Genomic DNA, 21846 nt, shown 5'->3' with positions numbered 1-21846 from the left:
AGCAGTGAAAATTTATTTTCGGAAGATGTGGAGAATAGCGGTGATTTATGCTATGAACAAAATACAAATGTCATAGTAGACATAAATATTTTGAGAACACTTTTGAATGCAATTTCAAAATGTAAGCAGTGTAATAGTTCAAATTGCTTTGATGTTCTTGAGGAAGTAAACAATCGCAAAGGACTTGTTACTTCTTTACATTATATTTGCAAATCATGTGGTTATTCCACTAGTGCAATGACTTCCAATATATCTAAGACTGGGTATGACATATATACTCGCTTAGCATATGCATTTAGATGTATTGGAAAGTGTAAAACTGCTGCTCGTGCATTTTGTGCAGTAATGAATCTGCCTCCACCACCTGCAAAATTTGAACGCTTCAATTCCTTGTCTACTGCACTTGAAAAGGTTTGTTCCAAATCAATGATGAAAGCTGTTGAAGGGGCTGTGTCATTAAATGATAATGTTAGAGATATATAGGTGACATTAGATGGTACTTGGCAAAAAAGAGGCATTCATCTATGAATGGTGTCATCACAACTACATCATTGGATACAGGGAAAGTGATTGACTTTGAATGTTTATCAAAGCACGTGCATAAACAAATCAAGTAATTGTGAAAACTGCCAAAAAAATTATGAAGGTTTCAGTGGTGGAATGGAAAGCAAAGATGCTATGAAAATATTTCAGCGTTCTGTTTCTACGAGAAATATTCGCTATGTGAAATATCTAGGGGATGGCGATTCTAAAGGATACCAAAAAATTAGTGATTCTAAAGTGTAAGGGGTGGAAATAATGGTCGAGAAGTTGGAGTGTATTGGTCATGTCCAGAAAAGAATTGGAGCAAGGTTAAAAACCTTAAAAAATAAGCTCAAATCAACTAAGTTAGCAGATGGAAAAAAAATTGCAGGACGTGGTCGACTTACAGATGCAGAAATTCTGCTAATTCATAAATATTCTGGACTAGCAATAAGAAGGAATGCTTCCAAGTCAGTGACTGAAATGTCCAAATCAATTTGGGCAATATATTTCCACAAGCTTTCAACCAATGCCAAGCCCCAACACGGTTTGTGTCCTAGAAGCTAGAACACTTAAAAGACATAAAAAAAAGGGTATCTGAAGCTCAAGAAATGCTACAGCAAGATGAGTATGGGCTGCGGAAACCGTGTAGAACTGTTAATCGTATAAAGCGGGAAGTAAAGAATACTGGCAATGCAAAGTCTCCCTCGAAACGAAGACACATCGGAAAATTAATTTGTTCAACCAGTTTTTAGACTACCAGACTTTTATGTTATAAGACAAACTGTCAGCGAATTTTATGCCAGAAATGAAGTGTCTTCTTTACGAACTCTTCTGTCAGCTGTTAAGGAAAAGACCAAATTTCCCTGGAAAGTGGAAACACTAAGATGTGTTCTACAGAAAATTGGATTCAAATGGAAGCGATCTGTAGATAAAAGGAAAATTGTCATGGAAAGGCCCGACATCGTGCAATGGAGGTACAGGTATTTAAGAGATATTAAAAAATACAGGGATAGCAAACGAGCTATTATCTATTTAGACGAAACTTGGATAGATAGCAACTTGTCATTTGGAAAGTGTTGGCAGCTCGAAAAGATTGGAGCTGTCACCAAACTGCTGGGAAACGCTTGATAGTTGTCATCCAAGAAACCAGGACGGTTATATAGAAGGAGCAAGCTTAGTTTTTCAGTCCGGAACAGCCAAAGGAGATAATCATGGCCAAATGAACTATAATAACTTTTCCAAGTGGCTGCAAGAAAAGCTTCTTCCTAATATTCCTCCACATTGTGTGATTTGCATGGACAACGCTTCTTATCCCACAAAAGTGTTAAATCCTGTACCTTCAAAATATTCCACAAAGAAAAAGTTATCAGAATGGCTAGAAGAACATAATATTCCATTTGATGTTAATATGCGTAAGCCTGACTTATATGATTTAGTTGTATCCGACGTCCCTCCATCCAAGATGTTTTGTGTGGATGAAATTTTAAAAGCAAATGGACATGACGTCTTAAGAATTCCGCCATATCATTGTGATTTAAATGCCATCGAAATGGCATGGGCATCCACAAAAAGGTATGTGCGGAATAGAAATGTGAATGGCGAGCTCAATATAACAACGCTAAGAGATCCGACCATAAATGGACTTTTAAATGTGACAAAAAATGAATGGAAGAGTTTTTGAGACCAATGTAAAAAGGTTGAAAAGAAATATTGGGAGATTGGCAATCTAGTTGAACAAACTATCGATGAGATTAATTTCGTTGTAAGGGATGATTCAGACGATTCAGAAGCAACTGTCTCAGAATTGTTTCGAATATGACAGCGAATCCACCTTAATCGGCACTGAAATAATATTCTAGACACAATTTCTTTTAGAGCTTCAGTAATCTTGTCGGTAAGGAATCCGACTAGTCATGAATTCACATTCCATGACAGGTTTCAAGAACACTATGGGATCTTTCCTCTTAATTTCAGGATTAACATTTCATTGCATTCGTAACTTACATTGAATCAGCGAATCTAATATTAGTATTATTTTCTAGCCGACGTTTAATAATCGAAAATTTGTCCAATTTTTCGTATTTTGATGCAATTAATTTAAGCTTATACAAATCGAAAATTTGTATAGTTTAAAGACAATAGAAACTACATTTATGTAATAAATTGGAGAAGCAACAGCTTTTTCTTTCGATTAAATGATTTCAATAAAGTTGCAAAACATATTTCTTAAAAAAAAGAAAGAAAAAAAAAAAGACTTGAATTACTTTTCGGAAGGAAGTACTTGAGTATTTTACTGTTTTCTCTTAACAATGTAATCGTATTTATCCAAATGTCATCGATATTGCAGAATAAAATATCGCGTTCGAGTTCCTTTCAAACATTACCGATTTGAAACCAAATCTAGGGGGAGCGGTGTCACCCCTCATCGCTATCCTGATGATTGTGTCAAAACTTTATCAGCCAGTGTCAAACAAAAGTATTCTTACAAAACATCAAAAAGGCTGCTTCGGCGAAACTTACCGTGTAACTGAAAATGTACAACACAACAGTAATGAAATTAACTGAAATTTCCTTATTTTCATCAAACCGAGACTAAGTAGAAAATAAATACTTATATATTGGAGGTATAGTAGAAATATTAAATGCTGCAGTTTTCATTTATTACTGTGCAAATGTGAAATAAGCATTAAAAATGCAAAAGTGAATTTAGCAAGCCATCAAAAGTATCGTCTTGATCTGAGTGAATAATCATATACAGAAATGCAAAACCCGGTTGCATAAGACTAATGTTTCACTAAGCATCAACATCCTTAGCAGCAAACCAATATTTCCCTTAGAATCAGGTCTGCTTTCGGAGCCATCCATATTAACAGTGCTGTTTATATGGGATAATGGTGTTCGTTGCATGCCAGCCCCTTCTAGTTGTCGTGGGTTCCTCTTAGTCTGGTATCTCCCCCTCGACCTGTCCGGCTTGGGTGACCCTGCCAGTAGCTAAGCTACCGCCGGCATAGCTCTCGGGATCGACAATACACGCAAACCACAACACCTCGATAAGGTGGGAACACCAACGTTGTGGGAAAACTTCATATTATTACAAACATGTATTTCTCTCATATAATTTTAGAGTTAGAAGATAAAGAAAACACACTTGTGCATGTTTGAGATGATAAAAGCAAGTGCAAGTTAAAAGAAAGTTGACAAGGTTTTTAATTGTGCAAGTTACAAGATATATAAAAATGGCAGGAAAGAAGGAAAAAAAAAGATCCTAGGTACCTCGGGGTTGTCCTTGAGGTGTCTCCACATCTCATTTAGTGTGACATCAGAATAGTAAGCAATTTTAATGATGACTTTACCAAAAATATAAATTTATTATAATTATAAAAACACTTGAGTATTTCTTTTTGAGTTTGCAAAATAAATTAGAATTAGTTATTAAATTTTACTTTTTATCCAATTTAATCAGTTTATTCTATCAATAACAGCAAAGTAAATAAAAATGTGTATGAAATACCTTTGCGAGAACTCTCCTATTTCAGATGCAGAGCACGCTGCAAACTACTTTTTTACAATAAAGTTATAATACACAAAAAGGAACACGGGAGAAACAAATCAATTGGATTTAATTTTATTGGAGCTAAAATTTACAGAGTTCACTTCTTTTTGGCGGCCTTTTCAGCAGCTTTGGTGACTTTACCACCAGACAAATCCTTGGGTTTTACAGATTTGATGACACCAACTGCAACAGTTTGCCTCATGTCACGAACTGCAAACCTTCCAAGGGGTGGGAAGTCAGTAAAAGTTTCGACGCACATAGGTTTAGTAGGGGTAAGGTCGACTATGGCGGCATCTCCAGATTTGATGAATTTTGGCTCATCTGAAAAGATTCAATTATATTCAAGCCAACTTAAAATAAAGGCAGTTAGAAAAAATGGGTAGGGTAAATATAAACAATTACCTGTCAAAAAATAATAACTACATTAAAAACAGTGGGCATTTTTTTAAAATTTGTACGTTATGTCTAAAAAACATCCCAAAATTGTGTAACAATTCTTTTGAAGAGGAAAATAATTGTTTGCAGTGAAAATTAATCTACAGTAACTGTATCTGCAAAATTTGAAAAAAAAAAAAAGCTGGCCGTTTTTATTATTATTATTCATAGGAAATTTGGAATTTTAGAATTTTTATATTTAAATTTATGCTAGGTGCAATCTTAATAATAGCAATCCTTTCTTATTTTATTTATGAAAGTTTAAGGATGGAAACAGTTCAATGTTCTGAATACAGAAGAAGAAATTGAATTGAAATATTTAAGATAAAAATAGAAAACTCTCATGCTCCTTCATGCTCTTACTAATGTTTTCATCTGAAACCAAATCATTTTGAAATATTGCAGTCATTTTCTTTCTTTCAGGAAAGTATTGCAATCAATACCTAAAAATTTTAGAGCGAAATGCAACAAGATGTAAATAAAAATTATAAATGCATAATTCAAAATCTGCCAGCAAAAGCTTCTTTAGCAATTTATTCGTGAAATTTAACACTTGCATATGAGACTACTAGCGATATAATTTTGCATTCATTCGCCTTCTAATCAATGAATATTAATCTATCTCTTTTAAATTATATTAAAAAAACATCAAAATTACACTGAAATAAGATTTAATTATTAAAAACAAAGAATTTTTTAAAGAAAAACTAGTAGGTTAGAAGTAGTAGGAAAAAAAGAAGAAAGAAGATAAGATAGAAGTAGTAGGAAAAAAAGAAAGTATAAGATAGAAGTAGTAGGAAAGAGGAAAGTAGAAGAGAGTAGTGGGAAAGAAGAAAGTAGCAGACAGAAGTAATTAAAAAGAAGAAAGTAGAAAATAGAAGTAGTAGGAAAGAAGCAAATATAGGAAAGAAGTAGTAGGAAAATAGGAAAGAAAGTAGAAGACAGGAATAATAGGAAAACTAGTAAGATAAGAAGTAGGATATCATTCAACAAAATTGAGGTGTACATTAAAAGTATTTAAAATAATTTTCAATATATAAAATAAATAATGATGCCTTTTCAGAATCTATTTTTATTCCAAAATGAAATAAAAAAATAAGGATGTCACAAAACATCACAAAAGGTTAGTGGTATATGCCAAACGAAAATTGTTTAGTAGATATTTTGGTTGCCTCAGATGGAGGGGGGAGGGCTAACAGTGGCCACATAAAAGAAATACAACTGTTATAAATAGGACATTAGGCGTAAACTGTTAGCACGAAATATTCTACAGGGAAATTTATTTTCAAATAAACTTTTTTCCCGAAACGCCCAAATCTTTTGTTTACAAACAAAATATTATGAAATGGTCAGTCCAATTTTAAGTTGTTTTTTTTTAATAAATCATGTAAAAATTTACATTTCCTAATTTCAATCTCATTTTGGAATAAGAAATAACCTACATAAAATTTCTTAAGATGACTTACGGTTGAACAAATAAAATCTTTATTTGCTAATTTATCAATATTTTATAGATTCTTACATTCGACGCTATGAAGCAACTTTTTGAGCACTTCATTTTTAAAAATCTCTCCGAAATTTGATGCAAGTTGGAATTTTTTTCACCTTATAATAAAACATAAATCGAAATGCATAATACGCCTTATCAGATAAGAAGAACATACCTTCCAATTTCTTTCCACTACGTCTATCACACTTTTCCTTGATCTTACTAAACTTGCAGGCAATGTGGGCGGTGTGGCAATCCAAAACGGGGGTGTATCCATTGGAGATCTGACCAGGGTGGTTCAATACGATGACCTGTGCTGTAAATTCTTCGGTGGCCTTGGGTGGGTGATCTTTGCTGTCTCCGGCCACATATCCTCTCCTCAATTCTTTAACGGATACGTTCTTCACGTTGAATCCGACGTTGTCTCCTGGGACGGCTTCGGTCAAGGCTTCGTGGTGCATTTCAACGGACTTAACCTCAGTGGTAAGGTTGCATGGGGCAAAAGTAACAACCATTCCTGGTTTGATGATACCTGTTTCAACCCTTCCGACAGGCACAGTTCCGATTCCTAATGAATAGGGCGAAAGAAAATATTATGAATGGGCAAATGTTTTCCTTTTCGCAATATAAATCAAACTAAGTGTATAAATAATAAAAAGTTTAATAATATAATTAAAAATAAATTCGTAATATTCAAACTAAGTTTAAGCAATTTTTGGTAACGTTATTCTTTAAAAAAATTGAGTAATAAACAATTTTTTAGAAGAAGCAAAACATTTTAATCGATAAATTGAATATTATTTACAATGGGTAAAAGAAAGCAAATGATTTTAATTGGCGAATTAAATGAATTTATTATTTACAGCAGGCGAAAGAAGAACGCAAACGATTTTAATAGATGAATTAAAGGCATTTATTATTTACAGTAGGTGAAAGAATATAGTAAAGGATTTTAATCCGATGAATTAAAGGCATTTATTATTTACTGTAGGCGAAAGAAGAAAGCAAATGATTTTAATCGATGAACTCAAGGAACTTATTATTTACAGTAGGAAAAAGAAAAAATATTTTGTAAAAACTAAGAATTGCGCATTGAATATAAAAGATAAAAAAATTAAACGAAAGCAAACTTTTAATTGATGACCAGAAAACATTATTACCTCCGATTTTGTAGACATCTTGAAGAGGTAGACGTAGAGGTTTATCCGTTGGCCGAGTTGGTGGCTCCATGGCATCTAAGGCTTGGAGAAGGGTTTTACCTTCAAATTTGGTTCCCTTCTTTTCGATGGACCAGCCCTTATACCAAGGCATGTTGGAACTGGGCTCCAACATGTTATCACCGTTCCATCCTGATATAGGAACAAACGGAACTGTGGTAGGGTTGTATCCGATCTTCTTAATGTAGGTGGATACTTCTTTCTTGATTTCTTCAAATCGAGACTAAGTAGAAAGAAATTTATTATAGATTTGAGATATTCTTGTAAAATTATTAAACCATAAACAATTTACTGTGTATCCGCCAGGAGAATGCTTTCCTTATATGTTTATGGTAGTCCCCTAAGAAACAGGTAACTGTAGGAAGAGTTCATTTCAGGTAGAAGTTTCTTACATTGGCATGTTTAACGCCAATCTGGCGATATCTCGAATTATTACATCTAATTTTTGAAAATAAATTCAAAAAATGATTCCACTTAACTCAAAGTTAATTGAGTTCTCGTAATCTTGAAAATATCTGCCATATGTATAAAAAGAATAATAGAAATCAAATGGAGAAACTGAATAATACGTATCTAACGGTTGCACAATAAGAAAACAATCAATTAAGAAATCTAAAGTAAAATCATACGTGACAAAAAAATTAATCGTTTTTATTTCATTTGTTTTAAATTTACGTAAGTAATATCAAATTCTCCGGAGCAACCGCGAGGTAATCTATCTAATTTAAATAAAAATAGTAAGCTATTTTCAATATGCACAAGTTTTCTAGAAACATAATTAAATTCAAAATGTTTATATGTAAACTTGTTCTCAATTTGAAAATAATTCAAATATCCTCTCAGGTGCTCAGATTTTAAAGTCTCCCCTTTCTTAAATTGAAAGGGCATTTTAAAGGGTGTCAAAATTTAAGACATGAAAAAAAATTTAAAATAATGAAATGCGGCTAATGTAAATTAAAGAAAAGGCCAATAAAATATAAAAGAAGCATGATAAGCGAAAAGACATGTGCAATTGCGATTAAACCGAGAAGACGAATGATCAGCAGTTTTTCCCCCTTTCTTTTCTCTTTAAATTGACGCCATGAGAAAAAAAAAAACCCTAGACTTCCATCCAATTCCACCAATTCGAAATGGATCTACATACTGAAACCTGTTTCTATAACAACCGTCATAAACACAGAAATTTGGCGAGAAGTGTTCTCCTGGCGGACACACATTACTAAACATTCAACATTATACCAAGGGATAAAAATAAATATCTGGGAAATGAGTTTCTTACTTCACTGAAAGGTGGTTCAGTGGTGTCCATCTTGTTGACTCCCACAATCATCTGCTTAACACCCAAAGTGTACGCCAACAAGGCATGTTCTCTGGTTTGGCCGTTCTTGGAAATACCAGCTTCAAATTCACCAGTTCCTGCTGCTACAATGAGTACGGCAACATCAGCCTACATAAAAGAAAGATAAAAATGCGAAATTAAATTTATGCGTTGAAATTTTTTTTAAAAATCTTAAATGCGAAAAAAAAATGGAATTTTGCAGATAATATTCATTCTAACCGTTTCCAACAACCATTGTGGGCCTTTGTGATTTTAGTATTTTAAATTTTTCTAAGTTAAAAAAACACAATCAAAATTTTCATTCATTATTAAGAAATGTTGTGTCAAAGAAAATAAAAATAATGTTTTTAAATTTTAAAAAATCAAAATTTTAGAAATCAACCCATGTGTTAATTTTTTTAACATTTTTTTCACTTTAATTTGTGAGAAAAGATGCATTATTGCAAAAATATTTAACTTTAAAAAAATGATTTTTAACGGAAAGCCCCCCCCCCTCCCTCTCCTTTCAATTCTTAAGTTTTTAAGGCTAAGAAGGGGAAAGCTAATTATTGACTTATGACCGACTAGGTATAGAATTTAGAAAAGCATTTGAACACTAATACAACTTCAGTTTGCGATGAAATTAAACATTTAAAAATAAAAATGGAAAATATTATTAAAAAGGATGAACGGAAGCTTCCGGTTATCTTTAAGGAACTAAATATATCATAAAGCTTATCAAGAGAAAGCTGTTACTTAATGTTAAAATAACAGATTATCACTTTAATTATCTGCAAGTTAATAATTATTAATTTTATAACTTAGAAAAGAGAAACTCACCTGCGATGTTCCCGTGATCATGTTCTTGATGAAATCCCTGTGACCAGGAGCGTCGATGACAGTGGCGTAATATTTGGAAGTTTCAAACTTCCACAAAGTAATGTCAATGGTGATACCACGTTCTCGTTCTGCTTTAAGTTTATCCAAAACCCAAGCGTACTTGAAGGAACCTTTACCCATCTAATAAAAATAAAAAAAATACTTGATCTTATTAATATCTGCAAGTTTAAGTGATTTATAGGAATTGAAAGTAATATTAAATACTTTTTATAAATTAATGAAAATTCATGAATTTTTACGTATTTGAGCCAATGATAAAAAAATTTTCAAATTTAATTAAATCGTGCGTTTGTGTAAGAATAAATGGACCAAAACATTAAAGCGACAAATAATTAAAAAAATTTACAAGACCTAAAATTTATCTTGTTTCTGTTTTAGTGAATAATTACAATTAGTTATAACAGCTTAATGTTAAGAAAATTTGTGTTATTGACCAGACCTTCAATATAAGCACAACAGAAATTTTTTTAAAATAACAAAATAAATATCCTTCGAAAATAATCGCTTTGACACCAAAACAGGTATAATTTGTGAAAGTGATGCATCATTATTCAGATTTTCGTTGTTTTTTTTTCCCCTAAACATATTAAGTTCAAAAATATTGTCTCCAGTTTGTATCAATAAAAGTTGAATTAATACCATTAAGAGAGACAGAAACAGAAAAACTGTCAAATAAAAATGAAATGAATAATTTTAATTTTTAATTATGAAATGTACATTTTTGATTTATTCAAAAATTGCCTATCATTTTGTTTGGATTCTTGCATTTGAACACTAAATTACGAATACTTTTAAGAAACTAAAAATAATTACCATATTTAATGATTATGAAATTTCATACTTAAATATTAATTACCTCTTGGGCTTCAATTTTTAAAATTTTTCATTAGTTCTTTTGTATTTAAAAAGTATTGCCATATTCAATAATTATAGCAATATTTATTATCTCTTGGGCTTCAATTAAAATTTTTCATTAGTACTTTTGTATTTAAAAAGTATTGCCATATTCAATAATTATAGCAATATTTATTACCTCTTGGGCCTTTTCTTTTCGAAACTCATCGATTCTTTTATAAAATTAACACTTTTAAATATTAATTACCTCTTGGGCTTCCTTTTAAAACTTTTCATTAAATCCTTTTGTATTTAAAAAGTATTGCCATATTTAATGATTGTGAAAATTAACACTTAAATATTAATTACCTCTTGGGCTTCCTTTTCGAATTTTTCGATGGTTCTTTTGTCGATTCCACCGCATTTGTAGATGAGATGTCCTGTGGTGGTAGATTTTCCAGAATCTACGTGGCCGATGACCACAATATTGATATGGGTCTTATCTTTAGGCATGATTTATTCTGGAGAGAGAGAGAAAAAAAAATGGCAATGTTACTCTTTTTTTTTTTTTGAAAAATAGGATTTAAATTGAAAGCAATTACAAAATTGGCTTAAATAAGTTGACAAGTTTTACCACTATCCACAAAAATACAAGCTGGAAATAACTAAGCTAACTATCGTTTGCTTTTAAAATTACATTCCTGGTGAAAAGGAATCAAATGTTCTTTATATTTCAATTAACTGATATTTATTCAAAAATAGAATAGAATAGAATTCTTTCTTTAACTCTACTGATGCAAAGAATATTCACTGAATCAAACTTAATCAAATAAATTGATGGAAAATATTTGTGTCATTTACAGATCGATTTGATTAAAAGCTAAATGGTATAGATTATTCTTGAGTTCTGAACTACAAATTGCAATGAGCTTGCAGTTTAATATTACAAATCGATACCAATGACCTATATATCATGTTGAAGGGAAATCCTGGAAGGGTAAATGGATAATAAATTCGTAACAAATCATAAATCTGTTATCCAACAACGAAGCATTTCAAGACTGGCGCCAAAGGCGTTTAAAGACCTCATTTATGCTACGCCATTTCTAATTCCTGATTTTTAATTTCATATTTCGAAGATTGAAGTCAGCAATGCACATTTACATATCTAAGAATTCATAAATTAATTTAATGCAAAGAATTTAATTTCGACAAAATAATTCTTAATTCGTTAGAAATACTTAAATGAACATATTTTGAATGAGGGCTCAAGGAAAATTTCGAAAAAAATTGGAAATTAAAAATATTTACAAAGTGTTTGCATGATTTTATTTGCGCTTAAACCCTTGATTATATACAATATTTTTTGAAAGTAATGTTTACGAATTATTTGAGGGCAATGCTAATGAATTACTTGAGGGCAAAATTAATGAATTACTTGAGGGTAAAATTAATGAATTACTTGAGGGTAAAATTAATGAATTACTTGAGGGTAAAATTAATGAATTATTTGAGGGTAAAATTAATGAATTACTTGAGGGTAAAATTAATGAATTATTTGAGAGTAAAATTAATGAATTATTTGAGGGTAATGTTAATAGAGGAAATATTAATATTGAGGAAAATATTAATATAAATTTAAGGATTAATATATTATTTAAATTATGCAACTTGAATTATGCTTTTAATTATGCATTCGGAAAAAATTTCATTACATATATTGTACATATATCATTCAGTTATTTTATCTGTGCGCCTTTGGGAGGGTCGGAGTGTCAGTGATATTACTTGCATATATTGTACCAAATAGAATTATAATTGATTCTGCCGTATTCAAGCTCATGTTTTTATGACTATATATTGATAAGTTGTTTAAATTCAAGTATAATATCCAATGTCAAAGTGAAAAATAAACTAAGAAAAATGTGAAAATGCCTAGTAATTTTTTAATGAACGACTAGTCATAATGAAACGACTGAGAATAAAATTCATATAAAATATTTATAAAGCACAAATTGTTTTTAAAATTAAAAAAAATGGTCAATTCAATTTGTAAAAAAGTAAAAAATGGCTCTCAATAAACTAAGGTCGAAATTAAAATATCCTTATATTGGTGAAAAAATAAAAGCAACAACCAGAAATCTCCAAAAATGCCAAGTAAATAAATAGAATATTAAAACAAAATTTTACTGAAATTCTATAAGAAAATACTAGTGGCGATAAAATTGTTAATAGCATTGTGCTCCAAATTGAAAGTTTCAAAACGGAAAAATCTAAAATTTTAATTTAATTTATGTAAATGAATACATGATTTTTTAAAATCATAAATGAAGCTTTCATACAAAAGGATACTGGGATTAAAGGTTTAATATATTAAACTAAACATTAAAATTTAATTATAAAATAAATCATATTGAAAATAAAATTAACTTAAGCATTTTTGAAATACCAGTAAGCTTTTTAATGAAGATTCCTTTGTTGTTTGGAAGAATTAAAAGTTGTATTTAAAAATCAAACGTATGAAAAACAATATTTTTTTTCATATAATCATTCAAATAATCAATCAAAAAATTATCGTTTATCGTTATGAAAAATTATTTTCTCAAAAGTCTTTAAGCACCACATGTGTTTAAGGGTCAGTGTCAATGATTAATTTTAACTTTTTCACATTGCTTGCCTTTTTATTAGGAAGATTCATAATAAGGATTTTCTGATTGTGATTAAAAACATCAACAAAAACTGAAAGCGGTATATTTAAAGATAATCGGCCGTACTTTTATAAAAAAATATTAGATCTATAAATAAATTTATATTAATGTAATAGGTGTTTCGATACTTGTATTGTATTAAGTATTTGCTATTGAAAATAGTTAATTTGATTAAGAAAATGGAATTATACTTGAAATGTGGGCTTTATTTTTAGAAAATTACCAATTGCGAGATTTAAGGCATCTTATGCACTTATAACTCATGTTAAAAAAGGGGAAAATTGAAATAATATGAGTCACTTTTCTATTAATCATATAAAAATATAGTAATTAGATAAAAATAAACCTTTACAAAAAAAATTTAATTTCTTGGGTTCTGTGATACACTTAATAATTTTATTAGTTTTTTTTTTTCAAATCATACAAAAAAGCAAAAGGATCACTGATACCAGTCACTGCCAAGAACCACATTAATCTTAATTAAGCACTAGCACAGCAAATACACATTAACATATCAAGTATTTATAAAATAAATTGTATAAAAAAATGCACTAAAACTGTTGTATCAAGATGTTACTCATCTGTTCTAAATTGAAGGGTTTTTTTTATTATTGATTTCTATACTTAGCATCAACTAAAAGTCATAGTTTCATGGGAAAATGATGAGTCATAGTCTGGTGTCAGAGTTAATTTAATAATATTTAATGACTTCAAGGCATGTAAAAAATGTTGTATAAAATATGCTTATTTAAATTATAAACGTTTAACAACACGTGGGAAGATTAAATTACCTATACAATATAATTAACTTTTAGGCAGTTTTAAAAGTAAAATAAAAGGGCAAAAATAAAATATTATCTGAAAATTGAAACGATTAATTATAGCTTATATTCAATACTTTATTCAAATAAATAAATTTGAAAAAATTATTATTCGTAGGAATTTAAAAACGACTTTAAATCTTAAAATAAAATTATTTCTGTGCCAGAGAAGTAAAGAATTATAACAACCTACCATTATTAAATTATAAACGGTTAAATTCCAAGTGGGAAGATTAAATTACTGTGGAATATTCAGGTAATTCAGGTAATTTTAAAAATAAAATAAAATGACAAAAATTTAATATTCAATTAAAACTGAATGGGTTAATTATAGCTAATTATGTTGCGACAAATTCCATTATTAAATTATAAACGTTTAAACACCACGTGGGGAGATTAAATTACCTATACATTATAGTTAATTTTTACAGTTTTAAAAGTAAAATAAAGGGACAAAAATATAATATTCACATAAAATTCAATAGATTAATTATAGCTTATATTCAAAATTCAATACTTCATTCAAATAAATAAATTTGAAAAAAAAAATATTATTCACAAGATCAAAAAAAAACCATGATTTTAAATCTAACTAATTTTTTTTTCTGCGCAAGGCATTTAAAAAATTGTAGCATAAACTAGCATTATTAAATTATAAACGTTTAAACGCCACATGAGAAGATTAAATTACCTGTACAATATAATTAACTTTTAGACAGTTTTAAAAGTAAAATAAAGTAACAAAAATTTTCATATTCACTGAAAGTTGCATCGATTAATTATAACTTTTATTCAGCTTTTTTAAACAGATTATTTTAAATTTTAATAATCCACATAAAACGATTTAGAAAGACTATTTATACACTATAACAACTTCACGATTAAAAAAAATATAGAAATATAAATTATGGGGGTTTATATATTTTAAAATTAAATCAATAAGGAATTTTTAAATAAAATAAACTATGCGATAAAAATTATTAAAAGACTGCAAAATAAAAAAAAATGAGAAAAAATCAAATGGCTAAATTAAAAATTATTTCAAATTCAGAAGCATCCAATTTTAAGATTAATACTAATTCCGATTTATTATTTTTAAACCGCACATATCTAAAGAACAGTTCTTAAAATTAACCCTAGCTTTAGTAAATGTAGTACGTGGGCTCGTGTATAATTTAAATATGCTAAAATATCAAATTAAAATGTTTAAATTAAGCAAAAAAATTATATAAGGAATTGCCTAAATTATTTTAAATAACTTACAATAAGAAAAAACATCTCTTATGAGTGTATTTCACATGCGCAGAAATGTGAACAATTTTTTTTCAAAAAACTTATTGAATCAATAGAAGACTTCGATATATAGAATGGAAATGGGTTACCACGTTGTCAAAGTTCCCTAACAAAGAAAAAATACTAAGAATTGAAAATTATTCCAAATTAATATCGTGACTTCACATTAAATGATAAATTCTACTTATTATTTTTATAAATACAACTCGGTGTATTATTAAATTAAATAACATAAAAGGAAGAAAACTATTATAACTAACCCTAGCATCTACAAATGCACCACGTGGGTTCAAATACAACTTAAATAAATTATAACTACCAATTTAAACATAAAATGACGATTTACCTCAAAAGAAATGTGTAATCGGCGATCATAAGTTTAATTTAAATTGATGTCAAACAATGATCCAACTAAAAATTAGGGCTAACACGCCAGCATTCAAAAAAGTGCCACGCCACGGCCGGCAAAAGCGGATAACTTTACATTAGCTTATAAAATCACTCTTAAATAAGAATATTAATAAAATAATTGTTTTAATCTATAAGTGTAAATTAAAACTATACTTTTACACATTGATTAGATTACGAATACTGCTGAAATATCATTAGAAGTATACTCACATGGCAAAATGGCGAATTATCCCTGACACGTCTCACACTCACAGTAGACCAGCAAAGAACGAAATGAGACGATCAGCTGAAAGTTGAACTGACCCCAAACCCCTGAAGTTGCAAGACAGGTTTCAAGGTCGGCGGGGAAGGAGAGGGGGGGGGAGGTGTAGAAGGATCGTCTCTTTTCATAGCGCAGCGCTCAGTGAAGCGTGAGCTTCGACCTGTCTTCCTCATATTAACCGGCGAAAAAATCAGAAAACTATTCGAATTTTGATTTTTATTATAAGATATTTTCAGCTCCGGAAGTCCAATGTGTCTTTGAAAATTTCTTGAATGAGAAATCGAACGATTTTAAATTGTTCATATAAAAAAAATTCTCACATTTTTGATCGTGAATATACTAGTAGATTCTCTGGCGGCGCATTTCATTAAGTCTGACATTCGGTTGAATGTCTTAAAAAAACAATAGACATTCAAGTTTTATTTTAAGCAATGCATTTCCTTTGACCGGAACATTTTTTTTTTTTTTTTTTGCCTTCTAATATTCTTTACCGCATTTTGAGACTTTTTACGTTTTTTGTTCTTTAACTGAAGGAATACAAGTTTTCTTTTCTTTCTTTTTTTGTTAAATATAGGATTACAGTTTTGTTCACTAATTTTGAATTATTTTTTTAAATAATGCTTCAGGAAACGCGCGTTAGTTTTATTTTCCTTTCATAATGCAAATTACGAAATTTTTAAATAAAAAAATTGTATTAGTCTTCAAATAAACTTCTCGTATTTTAATATGTGAAAAATTGTACATCCAATGAATTAATATAGAAATTTCAAATGATACAATATATTAAATTTTTTTAATTTAACTCCCAAGAAATTTTCCTCTAGCAAGCAGTTTAAAAGGTAGGTGCTTTTTATTTGAATTTTTTTATTTCGTTTCAAAATATATATTTATTTACAGATATAGATTTATAGATTGGTTTCAAAAATAGAAAAATTCTTATTGTCGCTTAGTTTACATGAAATTAGCAAAAAAAAAAAAAAAAAAAAAAAAATCAAAACAGCAAACCTAGTTTGGTACTTAAAATACTCATTAGCAGGTGAATAGTTGTAGAGTTTTTATTGTGAACTCACTTTTAGAATAATAGATTTAATTTCACTTTTTTTTTTATAATTTCCATGTTATCTCTAAAAATTTCTGATTTTTTTTGGTGTATTATCTGAAGTTGAACTTATTTATTAAGTTTTCGTTTAATGAAAAATAATTCTTAAAAACCAAAGCTTTACACCAGAGCTTTTTTTCGTTTTTTTCTTTAATATAAAGCTTTTTTTTTAAATAAAGTTTGTTTACTAGTTCTAGAGTAAATTTTTAACATTTTTTTTAGAAAAACGAGTTATTTTTATATTCTATTCATAATAAAATTTACCATTTCTTTAACCCTTTCTAGGGCCGTGTTAAGTATGCTTCCCACCAAATATATCACTCTTTGTATGAAATTATGTAGGTTGGCCTAAGTTTTGAAAAAAAATTTTTAGTAAATCAGAAACTTAGATGCTTTAGTTCTTTATATCAGAGAAAATGATGTGTCTTGATTTGTTACTTAATTATTAATTAATCAAAATAAATTTATCTAATAAGCTAAATGAATCCCTTTTCTTATTCTAATTTCAAGCCTAAAAATATTTTAACGTAATATGACTAGAAAAAAATGGCCCTTTAAAGGGTTAAATAAAAACAATGTATTCATCCTCCAATGAATTTTTCATGTTCTCAATCTTATGTGAATAATTTTACATCCAATGAATAAAAATAGCAGAAAATTTTAAATTCTCCCTGAAATTAATTTTTTATTAAATTTCTTATGATACAATATACCAAAAATTTATAATTTAAATTTCTTACATTTTCCACTATAAAGCAACGTGAAATTAATCTTAATCTTATTTGAATCTTGAAATTTTTATTTGAATTCATTATTTCGTTTTAAAATATTGAGATTTTGATTCCACTTTCTTTACATGAATTTAGCAAAAATGTTTAAAAAAAAAACTTATTTGGTTCCTAAACCATTCATACAAACGAAAAAGCAGATGTCTAGGTTTTAATTTTTTTGTTGTAAACCCATTGTTTTGGAATTACAGATTAATTTCAAAGGCATTTTATAATTAATATAAATTTTACTAGTAAAAATTGTTATTATTATCACTATGTTATTATTAAAAATTTTGCCTTTTTTATTATTATCTGAAGTTTAGACTTTATTTATTCAATTTTTGTTTAATGAAAAGTAATTTTTAAAAACCGAAGCTTTACAACTTATAAAAAGGTTCTTTATTCCTATATGCATTTATATAAATTACATTATGAAATCTATATTTATTGTTACTTACTTAAATTATAAACTTACAAATTTTAATTTAATTGAAAACAATTATTTAAGAATGTAAATTAGGAGAGCAATAAATTTTCTAGCAGTATTTGAATCGGTTAAGAAGTATTTTTCTATTCTGTTTTGGAATAAACCTCTCAAAATCTGAAAAGCCTAATAGATTTATAATTCCGTTAAAAATTGCTTAATTTAAAAAAAAACGAAAAAAAAATATTAAGTAGTTAAAATTTAAGATTTGAATATCTATTTATTCTTATATTTTTATGAATCTAAAGCGCAATTGGTATTTGACTTATTATTTCTAATCTTAAAATTATAGCCATAGAATATTTAGTGCAAATTTTTATTATTTTGTTTTCGCAAATAAGTAATTTAGATATTTCAGTTTTATACAATTTTATATATAAAATAAATTAGATTTTCCACAAAAATCTAAAACTGCCATCCAGTGCAAGATTTTTATCATTTGTATTAGTTTCAAACCCACAAAAGCAAGATTATAATTCTGAATTCAATTATTTATTACGCAATTTTTAAAAAAAAATCAAGAAAAAGAAAAGTTCGAAAAGCAAATTTTCTTTAAATCATTAATTTAGAATTTACTTTTGGCACATACAACACTGTTATCTATTGATATATCTATCTCTACTTATAATAAAACCCAATGGCACATCTGGTGATTTTTTTAAATTTTTAATTAGAATTTTAATTAATTAAAAATTAAGGGAATTTTCGGTATTTTTTCGCGATAACTTCCGAAAATATAATCGTACGAAAATGATTTTTACATCATATTGAAGATAAAAAAAATCTTTTCAGTAATTCTAATGTTTTAACGAACAAATTAAATTTCTATTTTTAATTAATTAAAAAAAATTTTAATCACATTTTTCAATAATTTATTTTGCGCAAAATAAAAGTAAAATTTGAGCTGCATGAGCACTTTAAGCGTCAATCACAAAGAATTAGCTCTTACCAATGTGGTGCCATTACATTGACAAAATATCAAATTGAAAAATAAATTAATTATAATTGCAAATTAAACATATAAAAGTGTAATTTTCAGCACGCGTCTGCATGGAATGAAATAAATATAAAATATATTTTCTAAAAAGTATATGTAAGAAAACGTTTTCTATGATAATGTCTATATTACTGATTCAATAAAGCAGTTTAATTTATGGTTTAATATTTACCATATATCCACTATTCTGGGCCCAATGTTAATTTGCAAACCTTTAATAATAAACGTACATCTGCTGGCAAAATGGTCTAAATGAAATAAATAATCCTATTTCATATAATCTGAGTCAATAAAGGATCAATTTTCAAATTTTTACATATATTATCTGCCCTACGAAGCTCATTTAACAAAATATTCTTGAGACGCTTATATTTTTAATAAAAAAAGTTGCCAATGCAATCACTAAAGCTGGCTGATTTATGAAAATTTTAATATCACTATTTTATTAAACACGGGTAATTTTAAACCACATCATTGACCGTCTCAAAAAAGGAAATTATCACCCATGATCTCTCAAGTGATTCGTCTAAATTATGAAAATGATGATTATTCTAAAATTTTAATAATTAAAACTTAATAAATCGGGCCGATTTGATATCAAAAGATTTTAGTTTATTTAGTTATTTAAAAGTTTAAGTGTCAAAGGAATAAATCATTATTTCATTTTAATACTTTTGAAAGTAAAACAAAAAAAAATGGACTTTGTGATTAATCTGATAATTATTTTAGTAATTCTTAGAGATACATAAATTATGAAAATAATTATGTAGTTCACGTAAGACATCACTATCGAAAGATTCTTCTTCCAGTTCTCATATTTAAAAGAAGACATGTTTCATTAAAAAATGTTTTATATTAATTCCAGTTTAAGATTTCTACTTAAATTTAAAGTTGAATTTTCAAGGAACGCTGATTGAAAATTAGAGTGAGATCCGTAGTACATGAACAGAACGGTTTAAGGTTTACATAATAATACGAATGAAATATACGCCTATCAAAATTTTTAGCTTAAAAATATTTAGCTGATAAAGAAATTAAGAGACCAAGTCATATAAAGTATTTACTTGAAAATTTTGGCAACATTAATGTTGGCTAACTAGCTTGTCGCTAAAAGCGACTAGTAAAAAATAACTTCAGACATTGATTCCGTTTGTTTCAAATATACTAAATTAATCATTAATCGGCAATTATCATTTTACTTAAGCATACTAATTGCTAGAAATGTCTATTGCATTTTTATGAGCATTAAGTTTTATATTATCTTTAAATTTACTTCGCTTTTCAAATATTGCCACATAAGCCTAAAGTTTTTTATCAATTAAGACTTATTATTTATAAAAATATCTTATATAGGCTTAAAAAGTCTTGAAATAATTTTTAAATTCAAAGAGAGGGTTGCCAACGATTTAGCTCAAGATTGATCTTATACGAAAGTTGTTCAAAATAATAATTTAGAACATTTTGAATGTCTATTCTACATATATACAAAATTATATAATATGTATTCAAAAGGCTTTCTAAAAGTAAAGCTACTGATAGACCCACCAAGGAATCGGCTCAAGATTAATGTTACTTTTCCTTGCATAAATTCGATAAAATAATTATTTAATATATATAGAAACTCAAGAAATACTATTTCAATACAAATGCAATTTTTGAGATGTAATCTTATATTCAGAACACTTTTCTAAAAATGAAATGGCGCTAATATTAGTGACTAAATTAACTCATTGATTTTAAATTAAGATTTATTTGGGTAAGGAAAATAACCAACTACTTATATTAAAATTGGCAATACAACCTACCCTATGCAAGAGTTAAAATTTGCAAAGAAATAGCAGAAAAAAAAAATAGAAAATTTTCAAATATTACAGAGCACGTGGTCAGAAAACTATTTATTCAAAATTTAGCACTCTCAAGTTAATTTCATTTAGAAAATAAATAGAATTTAGTCTAAAATCAAATTTAAAAGCAATAATAATCTAACTTAGCAGTTTTAAATATAAATTTTACTTACCTTAGAAATTTGAGCAGTTAAGAAGCAATGAAAAATGGCTCAATGGTACGTCTCAACAGGACGCTGCTAGAAGTGCAAAGAAAAAGATCTTTCCCGAAGTTGCACTGTGCCTATAAAGGGGGGGGGAACCGGTTTGAAGATGGCAAGTCACGAACTACGTTTTTGATAGGTGGGTCGGCTTCATGTGAACTCTGCCCCCCTCCCCCCTGCAATTCCCCTTTCGCAGGATGGGTTCAAATGCGAACTTCCGTAGTGTTTAGAATATTAGAAAAGTTTAATAATTTTGTATCGAGTGACTTGTCATTAAATTAAAAATGACTTTTTTAATATACATTTTCTTCTTTTTTTTAAATGAAAAGAAATTATGAGCTACGTTTTTTTGACCTTCATCTTTATTTTTTCAAATAATTGTTATTAAATACAAATTCTTTTTATACAAATACAATTTTTTATACATTTTTTTGCTAACATGAAACCTTGTATTAAAAAAAGCCTTTGATTTTATATAACGAAACGATTTTTTTCTTATTTTTGTTATTTAATTTTAAAATAATTTGAATATATATATATATATATAATATTTTGTGGAATGATTTGTTCCTTATTATTTTGTTTTCTTAAATAAGGAAATAAACTGATAACTGCTGCATTAGGTGAAAACTAAGCCAACATCCCCACCCCCATTATTCTTTATTATTTTATTGAAAAATATG

The 21846-nt window shown here is 28.3% G+C and overlaps 1 protein-coding gene across 2 annotated transcripts; it reads right to left on the bottom strand.

Annotated features, from left to right (window-relative positions):
• Nucleotides 1-4134: 4134 nt before the first annotated feature.
• LOC129957098 (elongation factor 1-alpha-like) lies at nucleotides 4135-21238 on the bottom strand. Of its 2 annotated transcripts, none has more exons than XM_056069244.1 (7): nucleotides 21134-21238; nucleotides 10641-10792; nucleotides 9378-9557; nucleotides 8499-8666; nucleotides 7163-7442; nucleotides 6178-6570; nucleotides 4135-4399 (listed from the first exon to the last, which is right to left on the bottom strand). In XM_056069244.1, the coding sequence occupies exons 2-7, from the start codon at nucleotides 10782-10784 to the stop codon at nucleotides 4176-4178; spliced, it is 1389 nt and encodes a 462-aa protein (XP_055925219.1). In that variant the 5' UTR covers nucleotides 10785-10792; nucleotides 21134-21238; the 3' UTR covers nucleotides 4135-4175. The 2 variants fall into 2 exon arrangements, with proteins under 2 accessions (XP_055925219.1, XP_055925218.1); XM_056069243.1 differs by lacking the exon at nucleotides 21134-21238 and adding an exon at nucleotides 15715-15865.
• Nucleotides 21239-21846: the final 608 nt, after the last annotated feature.

This window comes from Argiope bruennichi, chromosome 11, assembly GCF_947563725.1.
Source record: "Argiope bruennichi chromosome 11, qqArgBrue1.1, whole genome shotgun sequence".
NCBI lineage: Eukaryota > Metazoa > Arthropoda > Arachnida > Araneae > Araneidae > Argiope > Argiope bruennichi.
Note: the sequence above shows the minus strand (reverse complement) of the source record. Positions and strands in the feature narration are given on the sequence as shown.

Excerpts from the sequence above, each read along its gene's own strand:
- LOC129957098 (XM_056069244.1), bottom strand. The coding sequence starts at position 10,784 with ATGCCTAAAGATAAGACCCATATCAATATTGTGGTCATCGGCCACGTA. Across the intron at positions 8,667-9,377 it reads TGATCACGGGAACATCGCAG|GCTGATGTTGCCGTACTCAT; the intron begins GTGAGTTTCTCT and ends TCTTTTATGTAG. Across the intron at positions 4,400-6,177 it reads TAGTGGAAAGAAATTGGAAG|ATGAGCCAAAATTCATCAAA; the intron begins GTATGTTCTTCT and ends GAATCTTTTCAG.